Below are 19,201 nucleotides of genomic sequence, written 5' to 3'. Positions count from 1 at the left end.
GTTCTTTTGGAGACTCTCTGGATTCTGAAGCGCCTCTTTGGACGCAGGAGTTTTTCAGTCTGGAGTGTCTGACCCCAGAGAAAATGTCAAGAACTTAAATGGTTTAGAAGTACTAAAAATGAGGCTGACGAGACCTAACTGGCACTTGGGGAGGGGCCTGCGGGGAATAGACAGGGATTTGTGGGGAGAAGCTGGGCAGATGTCAAGAGCACGGAAGAGTTTCATTAACAGTGGTGTCTGGTGATTTTTGTGCAGTGCTCTATACAGATATTCTTCAGAGGCATTATTACAACAGGAAACATTTGTAACACCGCAACTTTATCCCTCTCCCCACCCAGATGATTTCCTGAGCTGTTTCTAAATCTTCGTCCTGACCTTAGTTTTGAACTCTTTAAATAATTGAGGGACAATATTGTCCCTCATCTAGAAGGGCTATTATTTCCCTGGGAAGTGCAGCAAGTGAGTAACCAGGGGATGGTTTAAGGAGCACAGTAACATCTGCTTTAGAGGGAACTGGATTCCTTAGGGCATCTGTAATAGTATTAGATAGATTTTTCCCTCCCGCTTTAGAACTAATTATTGAGGAGAGTTTTAATGGTACCCTGAGTACCGGTTTGAGTGGGGATGCGCCTCCTGTAGGGACTTGAATTTGGGGTTGGAATGTTTTAGTCTGATCAGGTTTTAAAGAATGTAATTTAAGCAATGTGCCTCCTTGCTGACAGTCCCTGAAATACAGCCGCCTTGCTTGAATGAATCCCATGACGGAAGAACTTTATCCCCTTGCAATTCGTGGAATGGCGCTGCACGGGGAACCAAGGAACTGAAAAGTACTTTCTCACGGCATATCTGTGTAAGAGTTTCCAGCTGTCCGGCACGTGAGAGCCAGCTTCAGTCCTCGGGGGATCACAAGCTGGGGGGGACACTGTTATGGCAGCTGCTTTTCATCATCGATTGGAGGTTCTTTGCAGCTGGATGGCCCCAAATTACAGCTACCAGACTGTGATCAAATAGTTAATAATGCCTTTTAGCCAAAAAAATCCAAAACCTGCCTGAGTCTAGTTTAGGGATGAGTGGGTGTGGCACAGCTGTCACGCTGCTTGACGGTTTTTGTGGGGAGGGTATGTTTCAGTTTAGTGATTTAGACTTTTTCCTCTGGGCTTCTCCAGATGTTTATTTCTGATAATTCTTGCATTAGGCGGAAATAACTCTGCTGAATCCAAAGACTCGTAGCCTTAGGATGAAGTCATGCGTTCACCATAGCGATGTCTGGAGTGGTTTTTGGACTTCAGTGCCCCTGGTCACTGTTTGTTGTGAGGCTGTGCGAGGTGGTGCTCTCAAAGTACATGATATCTGCCTTACATCGGTGCTGTCATGCCCGATGGTAGTTAAATGCCTTTAATTCCTCGTTTGCTCTTTGTCTATACTGCTGGAAAGGCTCTTAGGGTAGATGTATGTGAGAGGAATTTATTTTGACTGAGGACCTGGGTTCCTCTCCTGCTCGCTGCCGTTACCATCTCCATTATAGATCCAGTCTTGCCCAAAGAATGGACCATGGTTGAGATGTAAATGGCTTCACCCCTCGGGGGGGAGGAGAGCCCCCCGACTCCCTGCCCCAGGGATGGGTCCATGGTGCCCTCCACGAAGGCTGGCACAGGGGTGTCGGCGCCGGTGTGGGATCTGGAGCGGGCTGTTGGCTTCTGATGTGTTGTAGAGGTTGAAGAGGTGCCTGCAGCAGTATCGGAGCCACTGGCAATAAATCTGAGCCAAAGTCCCAGAGTTAGGGGGACGGCTGAAAAATTTCATCGTTGCCGTTTTGTCCCATCCCAAAGGCTTTTGGGGATTTACTACACAAGATTGTTCCCCACACAGCGATGCTGGGTGATGGTGGGGGTGGCTGCCTGGCTCTGGGTTGGTGCCACTGGTGGTTCCCTCTGGCTTGGGCGGGGCGGGGGGGGATCGGGTGGATGATACGATGCCTGGGTGGAAAGGAGCTCCCTGGACAGTGGGATTAAATGGAAAGAATGGGAAGCAACTGTGCTGGGCGCTGAGAAGCGCGGACAGGTCCCACGGGGAGAGCGCGTGGCTGTTCCAAACTGCCGGCCGTTGTGGAGGGGCTGTGGGGGGTCACCGCTGCCCATGGCCGGGGGAGACGGTGATAGTAAGCGGCATCCCTAACCCCGGGCTGCCGGGGAAGGCCCCTCCTGAGCTAGAGCAGTATCTGTCGGGGTGGGTTCTTGATGCCGCCGCCTTGGCAACAGAGATTAAACCGGGGGGATGGGGGTTTCTTCGGAATTTAACCCGAGGAGCAGGCGGGGTGAGCGTGCTGGCGCTCAGGCCCGTCCTGCAGACCTTGGTATCGCTGCAAAGGGCCTCCTGGCTCCTTAGCAGCCAACTCGTATAAGCGAGCGTTAATTCTAGTTACTTCAGGTTACGTGCGTTAGAAGTAAATATTATTTTCGGGACTTTGTTTTCTGCTGTGGTGGGTTGAGCGCTGGTGCCGAACCCGAAGGATCGCTGAAGGACGGGCTGTCTGGGGGGAGCGCCCAGCGTTCCCTGCCGTCAGGCCCCCCGACAGCAAAGGAGCGGGTCCCTCCCAGAAACCCCGGCCAGCTGCGCGCACATCTGGACCTCGCGTCTGGCAGAGGTGGTGGTGTGGTCACCAGGGTAAGGATGCCCCAGGCCCTCCTGTGCCCTCCTGGAAAGACCACTGCAAGGTTTCATTTTGAAAATGCTTTAATAAGGAAGTGTTGACAACACCGTTTTGCAAAATGTAAAGGTAACTATACAAATTCTTAATACAAAAAGAATAAATTAAAAGCAGATCTTTTTTAATTCTGCAACTTTTTCTACAACATACATATTTTTTCCTTGATTACAGTTGAACAGAATCCAGTAAAATCATTTTCCATGCTCTAAAATCAATTTCAGGAGAGACCTAATTTTTTTTCTTCCTTTTTTTTTTCTTTTTTTAAACTAGAGAGTCCATTTTACACAACTTGTAATAAAACTATTGACATTAATATATATGTAAAACTTTACATCTAGTTAACTAAGCAGTAACTGGTCATCTGATAGCACCTGAATGGGAATCGGCTATGCCTGAAACTAAAACTAATACAGAGTGAAAACAAATTGGACTGTTTCAACATTTTCAACACTCGACTGCATATAATATCATTTAAAAATAAACCCTGCCTCCCGGCGCGGCCCGGTGCACAGACCGTACACCCGGCTCCTGCCTGAACAGAGGGAGCGCCGGACACGTAGACTAAGAACGCAATTGTGGCTTTATGTCAGATGGAGCCTTGAAAAATAAAAAAGTAAAGGAGGGGTGAAGTTGGTAGTCAAGTGCTTGTATATAATAGCTATGTATATACCCCTCCGCGTTATACTTAAATATGTTAATCTCCTATGATTAACATTTTATGTACATTTGTGTTTAATTGAATTGAGCTAAACAGTAAAACCTGTTTTACTTAATCTGTCTTTACTACCAGACTGGCTGCTCACGTGTGCCTTGATTGCAAAACAGAAAAGCAGAACACAAAGCAAAACTCAATCCGTTTCTAGAAGGCTTTTTCTCTACTCGAGCCTGTCTGCAATTCAGGCTAACCAAATTTTTTTTTTTTTTTTTTCCCTAAAGTCAGGGCTGCCACCTTTTAACCTTTGCTGCAAAACTGCAGATCTGGTCTTGGAGGAATTAACGTTTCTTCCTGTAGTGCCCAGAGGCCTCATAGTGCCGCTGTTGTTGAATTCTTTTTAATTAAAAGAAGGTACACAGAAAAAAAAAAAAACCAACCCAAAACCACTTACCAGGGAAATTAAAAAGAAAACAGACAGTTGCTCAGAGCCCCTAAAAATCTGTGGGCTAAATTACTTGCCGCTGCTTAATTTGGTCCTTATTTAATCCTTTCACTTTAGCTACCAAATCTTATCAGTAAATGTCACTAATCGGTACTATCTCTTATCCAGCTAAAAATCCAATTAGGAGCTTGAAATAATTCCCACGTTAAAGACCCCAAAGCACAAAGAGATGGTGAAAAAAGCATTTTGCACGTCCAGATACAGGGTGCAATCTCACCGCTGTCTGTTCTTCCAGCAAGCGGTTACGAGGCTTCAATTGCTGTCGAAGGGGGTTGTACTCCTGTGGCGATTCCTTGTGGAGGTCCAGAAGCACGAGGCTTGCATGGCTTCCTTTAAAAAACCCTTGCCAGCATAAAAAAGTGTGCGTTTTTTTTTTTTTTTTTTTTAGACGGATAATTAATTTATGCCTCATGTGTGAACATGGAAGTTTCCCTCCTGGCTCTGCGGTGGATTTCCCTGGACAAACAGCAGCCTTTCTGCCCATGGCTGTCCTCATCTCTGCAAGGCCACCTCCCCTGCCTTACCGGTGATGCGGGACAGCAGCACAGCAGGCAAGTGCAGAGAACGGAAGCAAACATTTCTAATAAACGTTGCAGAAAGGTATTCACATGAGCAGCTTGCATTAATTGTCAGAAACCCCATCATCTTTCCAAGCCTAACGACGAAGAACCCATTCTCTTTTAATGCCTGGAATGCAGTTTTCCAGCAATCTTAATGCAAAAAGGTGTGGCAGCCCCCCAAGTCGTGGTGTTTAATTTTAAACGTTTCGCCCTACTTTGTCTGGTAGATGCTATTGTTATTCTTGGAACACACACACGCACACACACTCGCACTTCTTTTTTCTTTTTTTCTTAAACTAAAGCTAACTTCAGTTTCTGCTTTTCACAAAGTAACCCCCTCCAGCCGTTTCTTTTAATGCCTTTCCCATAGGAAATCATCATTTGCACGCACAAACGGGGGAAGGCCGGGTACCTCCCCCCATCTAGTGGCAATAAAAACAGCATAGCACCGCAATGAAGACTAGACGTGCCAGCTTCAACATCCACCTAGATTGTGCACTTGTTCATTACAAAAGTGTCTTTGAGGCCTTTTTAAGTTCCATGGCTTGACATGTATAAAGCATTGCTCAAAAGTATGTGTAAACTTGCAGCTCCTTCCATGACGCTCTTATACGATTCCTTTTGGTATCAGCAGGCAGCTCTCGCTTGTGTCCAACACCTAATTTAGTTGCTTCTCTTTCTTGTGGTCGCTTCTTGCAATGGGAAAATTTGCCTAGTCTGCTGGTTGTTCAACCCCGCTGCGGAGCCTCTCCTCTTCCCGACAGACCGGTTCTCCCACACAGCAGTACACTGAGTGACGAGCCCTTTGCTACAACTGGTGCTAAAGGAGGGAAGATGAGTGGAAGAGATATGTTAATGCAGCTTTACCGTGTCAATTAGATTGTGATGTGCTTTCCCTTTGATTTCACGTTAATGCTTTGTGCAGAAATCGATTGGAATTTATTGGCCGTATCGGTTTGCAGAAAGGTTTTTTTGGCAATTTTAATCTTCATCAGAGCATTAAAAAACAACCAACACAACCCCAACCTCTCTATGTATTGGTGTGCAACCTGTGCCAGCCACAGAGATGCTGTGAGTAGCAGTACTTGCCTCTGCTTTAGGTAATGCCTTTGTAAACCTTGTTTGTCCAGTTTAATAGTAGCTGTGATACCAGCCCAGACCTCCAGTGTGGCTTCAGCATATTGGGTTATTTTACTTGCATGTAGGTGGGCTCAAAGCGAAGAAGGAAGTGCGGTTTTACAGGAGGTGGTCGTGTCTGCCATCGAGTTAAATGAGAGCGATGTTCTTGTAGCTAGAACTTGCTGAGCAAACTCATCCTGCCGATGTCGGTGTGGCGATCTTTGGCAGTGCAGGTCTGATTGCGAGACTCTGACACATCCTTGAAGTGATGGGATTTTACTGTTTCATAACAGATGCACTTTCCAGGACTATGAGATCCATTTCTCAGCCTCTATCCCATTTTACTCCCCCCCCCCCCCCCCCCCCCCCTTAAACTAATGCTCTCTTGGCTTCAGATCGCACGTCATGGAAATCTTACTGCTGTTACATGCTGCAGAACAGTAAGATTTGATGTAAGCCTTGAAAGGCTTCCGTCGTTTCAAAGGAAAATCAATTTTTAAATTGCCGACTGACTATTAAGATGGCTGCTCATCTGCACCCGCTGCCCTGCAGGCCGTGGGAGGGATGTGCACCAGTCTGGCAATGGGATGCGCTGCGGTCCGTCGCTGTTGCGGTGGATGTCTCAGGGCCAGCGTTCTGTAAATGTCGTCTTGAATTGCATCGTGAGAAAAGTGCTTAGAGTTGAAGCTGGTGCTGGGTGACAGTGCATCTGGGTAAGGCAAATGAGAGGCAGTGAGGTGATCTCAGAATGGCATTGATGTGATTTAACTTGAGGTCAGGGGTTCACACTAGAGTCCCAGGCTTGGCTTTTTCCTGCCCATACCACTGGACATCTGCTAATTCTGGATAGAGGGGAGAATCCAGGAAACAGCTATCGTTGTAGCTCCTGCAGGAGAAAGGAAACTTCTTTAGCACAACGAGGGCTCCTGGAAAGTTCAGCCATGGGCATAAAACATCGTATTACAGGCAGGAAGGAACGCAGGATATTCACAAACCCCACTGCATCCTGCAGGTACCCCCAGAGCTGACATTTGGGCTGGGCTTAGCACACAGGACCCTGCTTTGACCCAGTTTGCTCTTGCCCGGCAGTCCCATTCGCCCCAGCAACCCGCCTGGTGCAAGGAGGCAGGAGAGAGCCGAGGTCCGGAAGCCTCTCTGCAGCCAGGGTGCCCCGAGTTTCGGATGCCAGAACGGCAATGGGCAGAACTGCTGTGCTTTCAGCCCGCTGCTGGTGGGATGCGCTACAAGAGAGCAGAGCGGCTGCTGGAGGGCGAGAGCTTGTGGCCAGCCCCCACCGGCTGTGTCCATCCCACCACCCGTGGTACCGCACCTGCCTCTGCTTTCTCCGTGTGCGGCCTCCTCCCTCCCCAGGTACAGCAGCAGTGCTCTGCCCTGCCTAACAGGCTCTGTCTTGCTTTCCTGCCTGGTAGTAAGCTGGGATAAAGAGATTTTTAGTAGAATGCTCTCCAGGAAGCGAGGCTGCAGAGCAGCCCTCCTGGCCATAGACTGTAGTACCTAGTGGGACCATGGAAGGAGGAGGGTGGTGGTGCTTTCCTGTAGCACTTGGGCTCTGGGCAGGGGCTCTTGCGTCACCTGGCAATCCCAGCATTACGTGACTTTCCAGGGATGAGATAGGAAGCGACTAGTGAGAGGGTGCCAGGTCCAACGTGGAAAAGACCATGTTTTGTCATAGGTAGCCTAGTCCTCATCTTGTGGCACCTCTCTTGACAAGCTACTACTGCTTTTGCTGCATGGCTTTTTGCTTGCACAGAGCAGATGAGACAGTTTATGAGAATTTTCTTTGCTATTTATCTTAAAGCTCTGATCAGGGTCGCCTCCTGGCTTAGCCTGCAGAGCTCCTTGCCAGAAGAAAACACTGAGGTCAAAATCTTGTTGATATTTTGAAAAGTGACTGCTGTATCTGCATAGTAATATTCAGAATTGATGTCTCTCCCTCACACTTTGATTTTAACCAGCTTCCAAACTAGAGACTGTTTTGAGGCCAAAAGTGGGAGATGCATTTTCTGTCTGTTTACTGTGGGATTCCTACTCCTTCCTTAGCTCCCTCCCCGCCCTGCAGGACTGATCTCACACCTGATGCAGTCCTGCAGTTCCTGCTTCCTCTGCCCTGTTTTCCACCTGGCTTCCCTGGGACAGTGTCGGGGAGGAACCTGAGCAAGGGCATCAGCATCTGCATGTTAAACAGCCTTTCTCTCCCAGCTCTGTGCTGCAGTACGGAGGTTTATGGGTTATCTCTAGAAAGCTGGGCTTGAAATACTTGACAGATGCCAGCTGTGAATGGTTGTAGATTCAAATGAGAGTGTCAGACAGCGACAGCAGTTTAATTAAAATAGAAATACTCTGAGGGTTTTTTTGTTCCCTCCACCCTTCCCCCTCTGTCTTCCCACAGGAACAGGGCCAGGGTTGCTCCTTGTTCCATGAAACCTCACTGCTGCTAACAGCCTCTGCTTCACAGCTCTGCTCTGTGGTAGGGAAGGAGAAGAAAGGGGTGCTCGGCGCCATGGCTGGAGCGCTGCCGGGAGCTCAGTCCAGGTCCTCTGAGGCCCCCATTTACCCAATCTTGTCACCCCGCCATGCTGCTCCCAGACTCTCCCCGCAGCACTATGCCCACGCTGCTTTGAAACGTCCCCAGCCACAGATTTGCCGCTACCGCCTGCTCTCTGTGCCCATTCAACCTCTGCACGAATGCAGAGCGGGCTGGCCCCAAGTCCTTATTCACAGGGGAAAGTGCCACAGCCACAAACTTGCTGAAAAGGCACAGAGAGGGCTTCGAGATGCTTTCAAGTTGTTCTTCCAAGAGCTGAAGGAAGCCTTGTTGCCAAACAAACAGGCACACAATTAAAAGGGCTGCTCCTCTGGGACAGCGGGATGCCAGTTATTCACACTGTGTTCACGGACTATAAGGCAGAAGGATGAAAGAACAAAACATTCCCTTACTATACCTCTATTCATCAGTACTTTGGTGGGTTGGAGACTGAGACTCATCCATAGTGGGTGAGTTGTCTGTTGCTTCTCTGAACAAAGGAGAGCAAAAAAGGAGGAAAGAGGAGAGAGGAAATGTTAAAGAAAAGAAGTGACACAGACATTGTTACGAGCTTATTAATCCAGTGGGGAAACAAGTTGGTGAATCATCTTCAGAAAAAGTTAGTGACACAAAAACATGTTGGGGAGAACTGTCAATCTTTTGAGCTGTGCTGGGAGGGTGCAGCCTGCTCCTGCAGTGGGGGAGTTTGTGTTGTGCATCTGATGGCAAACTTTTATCTGCTCCTACTGTATTTATACATACGCCTTGGGTGTTATGCTCAGGCATGAAATAAGTGCTGATTTGTCTCCAATTCTTTTTGCACTGGTTGTTAGTGCAGGGCCTAAGATAGAAATCTAGGCAACTTCACTTTCACCAGCTGAGAATTTGGCTTGATGCATTTCTGCTATGAGAGACAGGGTACGGGAGTTTTCTTGAATGGAAACATAAGAAAAGTGGGGATTTTCCAAACAGATTTCTCAGCTGGCTGCTCACCAGTTTTACTTCTGATCATCATGGAGATATTTACAGGATTAGGATTGGGTTGGAGACTGACAGTAAGATTTGAGTCTGGACTCAAACCCTTAATAGTGGAAATTTCAGTGTACAGTAAAGATAGCTGCCACTTTGCCTATCTATCTTGCAATCCCTTGACTTTTTGTGAAATGGGACCAGGAAAATTCGCCTGTTCTAAAGCTGGAAGCACATGCAAAGACCATGTGAGGCTGGATGTCAAATGTGTGAATTTAAAATCCAAGGTAGGCCTAAGGGGGTTGTGGTTATGGTTCTCCTCATCTCCATTTTAAAGTGCAGTCATGAGCAGTGCTGGAGTAAAACCAGAAGTCAAATGTGGTCACAGATGACCAGAAGAAATCAAAAAGCATGAGAGTTTCCAGTGGCTGCATAGTGAAATGTTTGCAAAGTTACTGGTCCCAATTCACGACTCAGGGGATCATATTTGTTTTTCTCCTCTAGGGCCTGTGGTATTTTGAGGACTGTAGTCTGAAACTTTCTAGCTGATCTCACCAAACTCAATTTAGATGCAAAAATCTGGGATGTGCTGAGTTAGACAGGATCTGGAAATGATCTTTATTTCATGTGGCAGGACAGAATTACAGGAGATTGCTAGAGAATACCCATGGGAGCTTGCAAAAGGCCTTTTGTTTACTCCTGGAACTCCCTGCCTCACAAAGAGGTGCCGAAGAATCCAATTACTATATTTACATGAGTAATGGCTACCTGCATGTAATGACTCACTCATGCTTTGGCGAAGCATGTTAAATTAGTGGTAGCTGAAAAAAGATGCACTTAATAGTCATTAAGATGCATTGCTAGGGAAAACCTAGCAGAAGCATGTGGTTGCTGCACACACAAATATGGCAGGCACCTAACCTTGCCTTTACAACAAAGATCTCCTTGGTCTGGACAGCCAGCGTGATGGTTCCGAAAAAAAAGATCATCTCTTTTGACCTACGGAAAACTGGAGGAAGGAGACTGTCCAAGCGGGAAGAACCTGCAAGGCTTCTTTCCCTGTGGATCTGGGATCCTGCTTGGAGTAGTGCTGCTGGGTGCGGGTAGCACAGCCATGTCTTGGTCAGCCTAAACTAGACCTCCACTGCTACGAGAGCACAGGTGGGAGGCTGGAAATGCTCTGTGCGGGTGTAGGCTATGGAGCACCTGGAAAACGTTCCCCACACCTGTGCTCTCCCTTTGCTTGTGTGCAGGGAGGTTTTTCTCACCCATACTGAGCGAGGTGAATTCTCTAACCCAATCCCACACTCACCCAGTCTGCCATGCGAGAATGTGGTGGGGACTGCCCGGTGGCGTGGCTGCTAGTTCACTCGACGGTGTTGAACTCCTCTGGCTGTGAGGTAAGGCAGCTGAAAAACAACCAAAGGGTGGAGAAAAATAACTGGTGAGGTGAGGGCACAAGGGTCAGGGTGGTTCAGAAGCATCAGCTTGTCAGACCAGCAGGAACTTGTCCAGCTGTGGGTAAACAGCCTGGGAGTCAGACCTCATCCTTTTCCTGGATGGCTGTGCCCTAACACAGCACAGGAGCAGCCAGCCTACTGCTGACACTGCTGTGTGTCACAGGCCAGATCCGTCCTCTGCTCTGAAGGAATGTTTTGTTTCAGCCCGGCCTCCAGCTGAATACAACCACCTGGACTCTCCTGAGCCTGCCTGGGAAACACCGCACCTCTCCCATCATGAAAGCTAATTGGTTTTGCTGCTGCCTGGACTGGCAGGCCTGGCTGCGCGTCTCCACGGGACCTGAACCGGAGGAACCCTGCCTGTCAGGCTCAGCCTCCTGCTTCTGGGGGTGCTGGGAGATGCTCTGTGTCCCTAGGAGCCAGAGCTGGCACTGGTGAGAGTCTGGACAAGTACGCTGCTTCACGTGCAAAGGAGGAAGACGGCTCTGAAGATTTCAGAAGCTACAACTACCTTTCAGCTGTGCATCTGTAATAAATTGAAGTTGGGCTTTGCTGACCCTATTACTGTGGGACTAGAGAAAGGCTTATCTTACTTCAATGAAGACAGGAGCAAGCTGAACTGAAAATGTACCATTGGCAGTGGTTCTTGGGGGATTTTCCCCAGTGAGAGTCTAGCTAAGAAATCCACCTGACTGATCTTTCCCCTCCCTCAAGTCCATACAGTGTTGACCCTCCAAATTTAATATATGCCTAGAAGTATGACCCTCTTTGAAGGACAGTGTGAAGTCCCATAGACCTATCAGCTAGAGCTACTCAGCTAAAATGATGGATGTTTCTACATGGCATCCCCTTCTGTGCTGTTACATTCTTTAGCTACTGCCAAATGACACTTCAAGGGAAAATCAAATTTTAATCTGCTCCTTGGAGCCAACAGCCCCTGAGATCAGTATCCTCCCACAGCTGTAACTGGGAACTGACTCTGAACACAAAACCAATCTATGCTGCCAGCTGGTCACCACAAGCTGTCATTACTGAGCACTTACCACTGTGCTGCCCAGATACCACATTTAGATTTAAAGACCCAGCTGGGTGGGGGAATGGACTGATTGACAGCAGTTTTTACATGTTCTCCCCCCAACCCCACCATTTTCTGTTCTTGATTACCTAACTGAACTGGTATGGTTTCCAAAGCTAAGCTTTCCAGTGTTCAAGCATTTTCTGTTGCTGGGTGGAACAGAAATGCCCATTAATCAAAGATTTTTATATGGCGACACAGGACGGTTCCAGCAGCTACTCAATTGTGTCATGGTCCACATCTGGGCCTCCTACAAGCGTTGGCATCACACATAAATCAGCCTCTTCTCAGGCAGCTGTTGGTGGCCCATACAGAGCCTGGTGTCAAACTGCCTCTCTGACTCCACGGTGGAGTTGGCAGCAAGTACAGAGCCGCACTGGTGTCAGCGTAGTGGTCACTGTGGACCAGGTGCCATGCTGGGATGTCAGAAGGCCAACACCCAGCACAGGTGTACGATGCACTGGTCTGCTCAGGGAGGCCGTGAGAGCCTGTGGCAAGCGAGGCCGGAGCAATGGTGTCTCCCACGCCAAGGCTGGTGCATGTGGAGGGGTGGGGATGGGCACAGTGCAAACTCTCATTAACCAGCAATCCTGTCCATGTGGGGCTGGATTCAGGTTTTTAGCGAATTCTTGATCTATGCAAACTGGCTTGTCTAGTGGTGACTGATGGCCAGTAAATATTTAACCTTGGACTGTTTCATAACACATTAAACATTCAGTTTAATGAATTCGACTGTTTTCTTACCATTTAATATTAACAACACAGGGGAGTGCAAAGCTCTGTACATGATAGGCAAAATACTGCACAAACTTAAGCGCTCTGAATTTCAGGATATTATCAGCACAGCTACTGGAGTTGCATGGGAAAACCAAGTCTCAGCACTCCACAAAGATGTCATCGCTCAAACATTTTCGGGGGGGGGGGGGCGGAGGGGCTGGGATGCTCCCCACTTAACCTTTCTCATGCTTTGAGTGTTTCACTGAGGACATGCATTCTCCTAGTCTGTGCTCAGCCCCCACTTGCTTCATTGCTCCCTTGCTGTGATTACTAAGAATGACCCCCCCATGGTTTCTCCACGTTTGGCCCCTAGTGCTATCACCCAAAACCCAACTGCACTCTGAGGAAAGACCTGGCAACAACGGGGCTTCAGTCCCTCCCGGTCTTTTGAGCCCATCATTGCAAAGTGATGACTTCCATGGAAAAAAATTCTCAGCCGGTGAGTGTCTCGGACAAGGCTTGCCCCCCAGTGTTACGCCTACAGGCTTGGTGAACAGCATGTGAAGGCCAGATAACATGCGATGGTCTGGCACTGCTCTCCAGCTGAGTTGCAATGCCCGGCATGAATCCGGGCTGCATGAAGCCCCCATCCCACCCGCCCCTTTGCTTGGGACCATCTCTCACCTGATGTTGCTTTACACATCTGAGGCATTCTCGTGACCCGGCTGTGCGCCACAAAGGTGCTTTGCGAAGATGTGCTGTACTGGGAGCTGCTGTCTGAGGAAGTGGAGCTCGTGTGCGAGAGGCGGCTGTGCTCCTTGTGGGAGGCCGTGGACCGCTGGTACCAGAGCCGCAGCTCGTCCGACACAGCAGTCCTACCCGAGCCTTTCTCATGGCCCTCCCTGCCCAGAGATGGAGTCCTTATGATTTGGGAGCGGGAGGGGGTGAGCCTGACCGAGTCCACTTCATCCCCGTGCCAGTTCTCCTTAAACATCCCCCCCGCTGTGTAGGAGTTGGAGGTTTTGAATTGTGCTTTCACGCTGTAGTGTCCCTCCTGGTCGTTCTCCAGGCTCCGCACCACCACGGGTGTGGAGCTGCCCTCGATGTACAGGGGATACTCTTTGATCCTGTACTGGGAGGAGGGCTGGCTCTGGCTGTGCAGGTAGACACGGTGGTGCCCCGTCCCGTTCCTCGCAGCCAGGTTGGGCATACTCCCTGAATTGGAAGAGACCAGGTTGCCCGCTGATTTGTGCCTTTGTCTCTGCCGCTCTCTGGCTTTCGATGGGGAATCCTCTGCCAGGGTGGAGTAGTTGGGGTTCATCTGAGCTGGGTAGTAGTGCTCAGAGCTGGAATGGCTGGTGCAGGAAGAGCAGTCGTCCATGGGGTCAGAGCCATTACTGCTACGAGTCCTTGGGGTGTAGAAATCAGGACTCCCCGTCTCATTTTCTGAGCCAAGGAGCTTGCCTTGTGACTCCAAACTGGAGCTCCGGTGTCTAAAGTGCTGAGCTAAGCTGTGCAGTCTGGTTGGGCTGATGTCTACTGACCTGCAAGTACCAGGAAAAAAAATCCAGGCTGGTAAGTCAACAGGACGAAGCACTCCCCATCCCCTGCACACAAGGCCAGCTTCACAGGCAAAGGAATCTGAGGGCACTGAAAACCTGGACCCTTCCAGCACTGCATGGGGCTGCTGCCTGCAAAACCACCTGCTTCCCTGCTGTAAGGTTTGGGGTGATTAGGTCCTATTCCTGTTCCTCTCCAGTCTCCTTGTTGGTGGCATTCAGTCTGCAGCACCATGTGGGACACAAACCCTTGCCCAGCCCAATTCCTCTGTGGCTTGCCACCCTGGGAAAGACCCAGTCTGAAGGGCAAAACCTGGGGACCTCAAGCCCCGGCTTTGCTGGTGTGGCCCTGTGGCAGAGCTGTTTGAATCAGCACCATCCCTGTGCTACCAGGGTCACCTTGCTCCAGCTATGCAAATCCTGAGACCTTAGCCTCAAAGGTGGTGGGATTCCCTTGCAAGTGGCTTGTGAATGCTCTGCACAGGTACAATCCACCTGCTGTGAGACGGACAGACTGCCCGTACTTAGCCCAGAATGCAGTGATTTCTCTACTGGCCTTTGAAAAAGTCACCTCTGTCAAGCAGCTAGTTTTTACTGGGGCCCAGCCATGGGTAGCATGTGTTAAGACTGTCAGTGGGTGACAGCCCTTCAGGCAACCACTCCGAATCGCAAGTTTACAAGGCTCGATTCACAGCCAAGTCTGGGTGGTCTCTATTCACCCCAGTTGTTCAGAGAGCTTCAACCATCCATTCAAGGAGCAGGAACACCCTGTGATGAGTCACACACCTGCATGACAGACAGCCAAGGCCAGGGTACACAGCTCATGAATGAGCCACTGACTGAGCAATGGTTGTTTCAAACACCCAAATGGCCCCTACCCGGTCAAGGCCACTTCTCAAGCACTGTGCCAGGCTAGTTTCTCACGCTGCTCAGCTCCAGTGTTAACAAACATTGCACTCTTGAAAGGTACTCCCAGCCAAAAACTTGTAATGAACTTAACCCAGGGCCTTAAGACCTTACGTAGTCTCTGCCCAAGTCAGACGTGTTGGCATGACTCGATTTATGCTGAGCTAAATGATGTTAGCACTACCCCTTAGGGCAGGATACCTAGCAGCACACAGCTTTGGCTCAGCTCTGCTTCTGCAGTGTCCATGGAGTTTGCCACAAGAGCAAAATAGCAATGAAGCTGAAAGGTTTGTAGAAATCCTGCTGAAAATTAGAGTCAAATTGGGCCACACACATCAAATCACCTCCCTTACACACTTCAGCTCTTTCCTCTGTCAACCCTGGGCTTATTCCACCGCCACCTGGATCCTCAGGTGGATTGCTTTATACAGGCTGTCTCTCCACATAAGATCACACTTGTGCAAACATTTTGTCTATGAAAGAGAATTAACACTACCCAACATTTTGCATCAGACAAGGAAATGACGTGTTCTCTCCAGCTGGATCCATGGAAGAATTTACCGCAGAATTTAGCAGTAGCACCACATCCCTTTTAAAAGTGGCATGGGGTTTGTAGCGCCTATAAATAGTCCCTTAGATGAAAGGTCCCAGTGGAAGAAAAGCTTGATTACTTTGAGGGAGACATGAGGGGCAGGATCATGTTTATCTGAAGTGATTTCAAGATCTCAGTTCAGGAGAGATTCCCTACTGGCAACAGTACATGAGCTTTGTATGTGAATAGGACTGGTTTGTGTCCTTTCCCGAACTGGGAATTAATTCATATCCTGGGGGAAGGATAAAGGAAAGAATATTTATTTCGGGGTAAGCAAGGTGAGCCGGGAAGACTTACCGCGTGGAATGGACGTAGTGTGGACTGCGTACCCGTAGATCGGGCGTCGACGGCATGCTGGACTGGGAGTTCCAGTGGGGAAGGCTCCGTATGGGGCTGTTCTGCAGCGAGCTGCTCCCTCCCGCCTCGGCACAGCTCCCGGTGCTGGGGAACCGCTTGTGACTGCTGCAGAGCAAACACCCTGCTTCAGTTCCCGGGCAGGAATTTGGGGAAGGGGCTCCCACGCCTCTTTCCAGATCTCAGGCACGCGCCTGTGATCTTGCAGGGGTCAGCGGGAGTTGGGTCAGCTGCTGCTCTCAGCTGCGTCCCAGAGCTTGTGCTTCTGCAGTAGCCGGAGGTCAAGGCCAAGCCCTGTCAAAGCCCTCAGATGATCCACCATCCTTCCTTTCTAAACGTTTTTTAAAGTAACATTGAAATACCAAGCAGCAGTCATGTGGCTGCAGCTTATTTTTATGACATGTCTATTGGCCAAAACACCTAAAAGTCTCCTTTTGGTAAGGAATGGCTTTCTAAATTTTGAAAGGGCTCACACCCGTCCCTCCTGAAAGCAGAGGATATCTCTGTGCTGGAGCTTCAAGATAGCTGGCTCACCTGGAATGACTGTGTGAGGAGCGTTTCTTGACCTTCTCATAGGGTTCATCCAAGGATGACTCGCTCCACATCTTGGGTTTGATGGGGGACTTGTCATAGTCATTGCGGTGGTAATGCATTTGGCGGAGGCCTTCCAGCGACTGTGGAGGAGGAGGCCTGTTGTGCAAGGGTGGCCGGGGAGGGAGTCCTTTGTGTGGGGACTGGAGAGGGGATATTGTGCTGGTGACCTGAGAATCCTCTGTGAAGAGAAGAAGGGAGAAGGGTGATGGCTGTGCAATACCTCCAATGGCAGCACAACTCTGGGGGACACCATCGCACCTCCAGAGCCTGCTTCCTTACCCTGCTTCCCCTGGTTGTGTTCAGGAGCAACCTGAAGACCCGGCTTTCAGAAGTGCACCAGCTGACAATCCCATTTTGGGAAGGAATGGCCAGCAAGAGTGTGTGATGCATTAAAAAAATTGAAACCTTAAGAGAAAATAAGGGGGCATTCTGGGACTGTCTTTTGAAAGAATTCAGAGCAGTAACCACAGCAATACTTACTGCTCTGGGCCTGATGTCTGACTACAATGTGTGGTCAGGAGAAACCAAGCATTTTCGCTACTGGGCTATTCGAGTGGATTATTACACAGAACAGTTCCTCCATTTTGAGTGTCAATCAGGAGTTCACACATCCCTCCCTGTTGCCTTCCTGCCCGCTACAACATACAGCAGCCAACATACCATCCTCCAGAACAAGGGCATCTGAGAGGGAGCTGTCTTCACTGGCAATGTTTCCTTCTGAAGGGAAGAAAATACAAAGATGGTCAGATGGCCCTGAGAATTGCAGTGACTGAGTGCTGAACTCCACTGAGTCTTAGCCTTAAGCAGTCACCCACATCTTCCTCCTCACATAGCTGAGAGGCAAGATTCCTATAAACAACTGACTCAGCCCACTCTCAGTCTCGGAGGGCAGAGCTGCAGGCCAGGTCTCTCACGAGCAGACTGCCTTTCAAGGAGCTGCTAACTCTTTTCAATTAATGGGGATTAAGACTGAGTCACAACAGAGAGCTGAGATCCCCAGAGGATGCAAAATGGCACGGTGCCATTAGCGAGATTTGTATCTTGGGCTTTAAGGACTCCGAGTTTATCTCTGCCTTCTTAAAATGATCATCCTGTTGCTAACTAAAGGCTCACACTAGGTACCAGTTTTGTGTAATTCAGGGAAATGCTTTCTGAGCATCCTCTGTAGCAGCGGGAGAAGCTCTCACGTCCTTGGTGTGCACACATTTGAGCTGCTTCTCCCATCCCATGTCCTCACAGCTGTCTGTTATCCCTGACTGTGGTGCAACTTGGTACCCAGGTCACAAATACAGCAGCTCTAATCTCAGTTCCTGATACAAAGGCACAGAGAAAAGCTCTGCAAGTCAAAGGGAAAGGGCAAAATCAGCAAGGGAGAAAGAACCACGGTGGAAAGTTAATGGATTTCATGAAAAACCAATCAACAATCCAGTAAACCATACAGTGCCCTGAGAATTACATTGTAAAAAAAAGAAAAAGAAAAATAGCACTTAAACACAGCAATGACACTGCTACCACTTTGATTTTACAGATGCCTTTCAGCTAGAGAGCTCACCCCACTCTGCTGACATTAATTACGTTTGTACAGCACCACTCTGGAGGAGATGTTAACAGAGCAATTTTATAGGTGAACAAAGGAGTCACAGTCTGCTTTCCTGACACACTTATAATCTACAGCGTGACACTGCTTCTTGTGCTGTGAACCAGCACATCCCTAATGCATAGTGTGCAGCCCAGACACCCATCTGACAGCACACTGATATGGGAGGACAGCCCAACTGCCAGCACCTGTGGAGTCTTCCAGACAGGAGAGGGAAGAGAAGGGAGAGGAAATCTGTGCCTCAAGGCAAGAATTTTGCTCCCTGCCTTCCACAGACCCTTCCATGATGTGGTGGGCACTAAGTCCCACTTACCATCTATGATCAGGGAGGCTCTCTGAGTTGGCTTCTTTCCAGATTTGATGCGATACTCATTGATGGCATTTTCGATCTCCTGCAGTTTCTTCAGTGCGTTCAGGTAGGATGTCTTCCTCTGTTTCTTCAGCTTTTTGCTGACGTTCGGGTCGCTCGCCAGGCGCCGGGCAGCCTCCGTGATCTGGGACTGAATGGCAAACTCCCTCTCCAGGCGCTCCAGCTCTGCCTCCTGGGGAAAGGCAAGTGGATTCTGGCTACCACCAAACTCTCCCGGCCCAGCTATGGGGAAGCTCCCCCTGAACCTGGCCAGTGGCCTCCAACCAAGGCTCTCCATCAGCAAAGCATCCACGATGATGCTGCTTCCCTCATTTCAGGGCCTCCCTGAGTATACACACCTCACCTTCATCTGCTCACATGAGTGCCTGGGAGCACAGATGGTGGAAGGGATGACCCATACAAGGAGGACGTGTGTGCTCCAGCCCTAACCCTGCTGTGCTGTTTGGCTTTTCATGCAGTTCAGTATGGCCTAGTTCAACAGTGCTCTACTGCTGACACATTCATCTTTTTACACCCATCTATGGGTAACACCTGCCTCCCACCTGCTCCTTCTCCCTGTTTCCCATCTCCATATTTGAGCCCCATTTGATATCAGTGCTATGTATCGATGCAAAGCTACAGCTTTAACCGTCTTGACAGGTTTGCTTGGCACCCACCAAACTCTTTGGGGTAAAAAAGCCAAAGATGGGCTAATTCCTCCCTGGTGTATGGCCATCAAAGTCCAGGGGAGACTATGAGCTGAAGTAATTATGGGCTGCTGCAACTGATTGCACCAGAAAACTATCTCCTCAAGTTACAAGCCAGGAGGGTGATTTCAGAGCAAGCAGTGTGTAACAGCAAGCTTTCTGTATGCTAAAAAGGACTAGTGTCTCCAACATTAGCCCTTGCAGGATCTCAGCTGAGTTTTTAAATGCAACCAG

At 49.2% G+C, this 19,201-nt stretch overlaps 1 protein-coding gene across 8 annotated transcripts in view; it reads right to left on the bottom strand.

Moving 5' to 3' along the window:
- Positions 1-2,715: 2,715 nt before the first annotated feature.
- FRMD4A (FERM domain containing 4A) overlaps positions 2,716-19,201 on the bottom strand; it is a 385,672-nt gene continuing 369,186 nt past the window's right edge. For 6 of the 8 annotated variants that reach the window (XM_052790915.1, XM_052790916.1, XM_052790913.1 and 3 more), the window contains 7 exons: positions 18,225-18,453; positions 16,975-17,031; positions 16,255-16,492; positions 15,664-15,828; positions 12,994-13,853; positions 10,370-10,466; positions 2,716-6,429 (listed from right to left, as the gene is read on the bottom strand). In XM_052790915.1, the coding sequence (XP_052646875.1) occupies positions 6,327-6,429; positions 10,370-10,466; positions 12,994-13,853; positions 15,664-15,828; positions 16,255-16,492; positions 16,975-17,031; positions 18,225-18,453 (1,749 nt within the window). In that variant the 3' untranslated portion in view covers positions 2,716-6,326. Of the gene's footprint in view, positions 6,430-8,506; positions 8,579-10,369; positions 10,467-12,993; positions 13,854-15,663; positions 15,829-16,254; positions 16,493-16,974; positions 17,032-18,224; positions 18,454-19,201 lie in introns of all 8 variants that reach the window. The other 2 variants (XM_052790914.1, XM_052790911.1) reach the window with 1 other exon arrangement.

Source organism: Harpia harpyja, chromosome 6, assembly GCF_026419915.1.
Source record: "Harpia harpyja isolate bHarHar1 chromosome 6, bHarHar1 primary haplotype, whole genome shotgun sequence".
Taxonomy (NCBI): domain Eukaryota; kingdom Metazoa; phylum Chordata; class Aves; order Accipitriformes; family Accipitridae; genus Harpia; species Harpia harpyja.
Note: the sequence above shows the minus strand (reverse complement) of the source record. Positions and strands in the feature narration are given on the sequence as shown.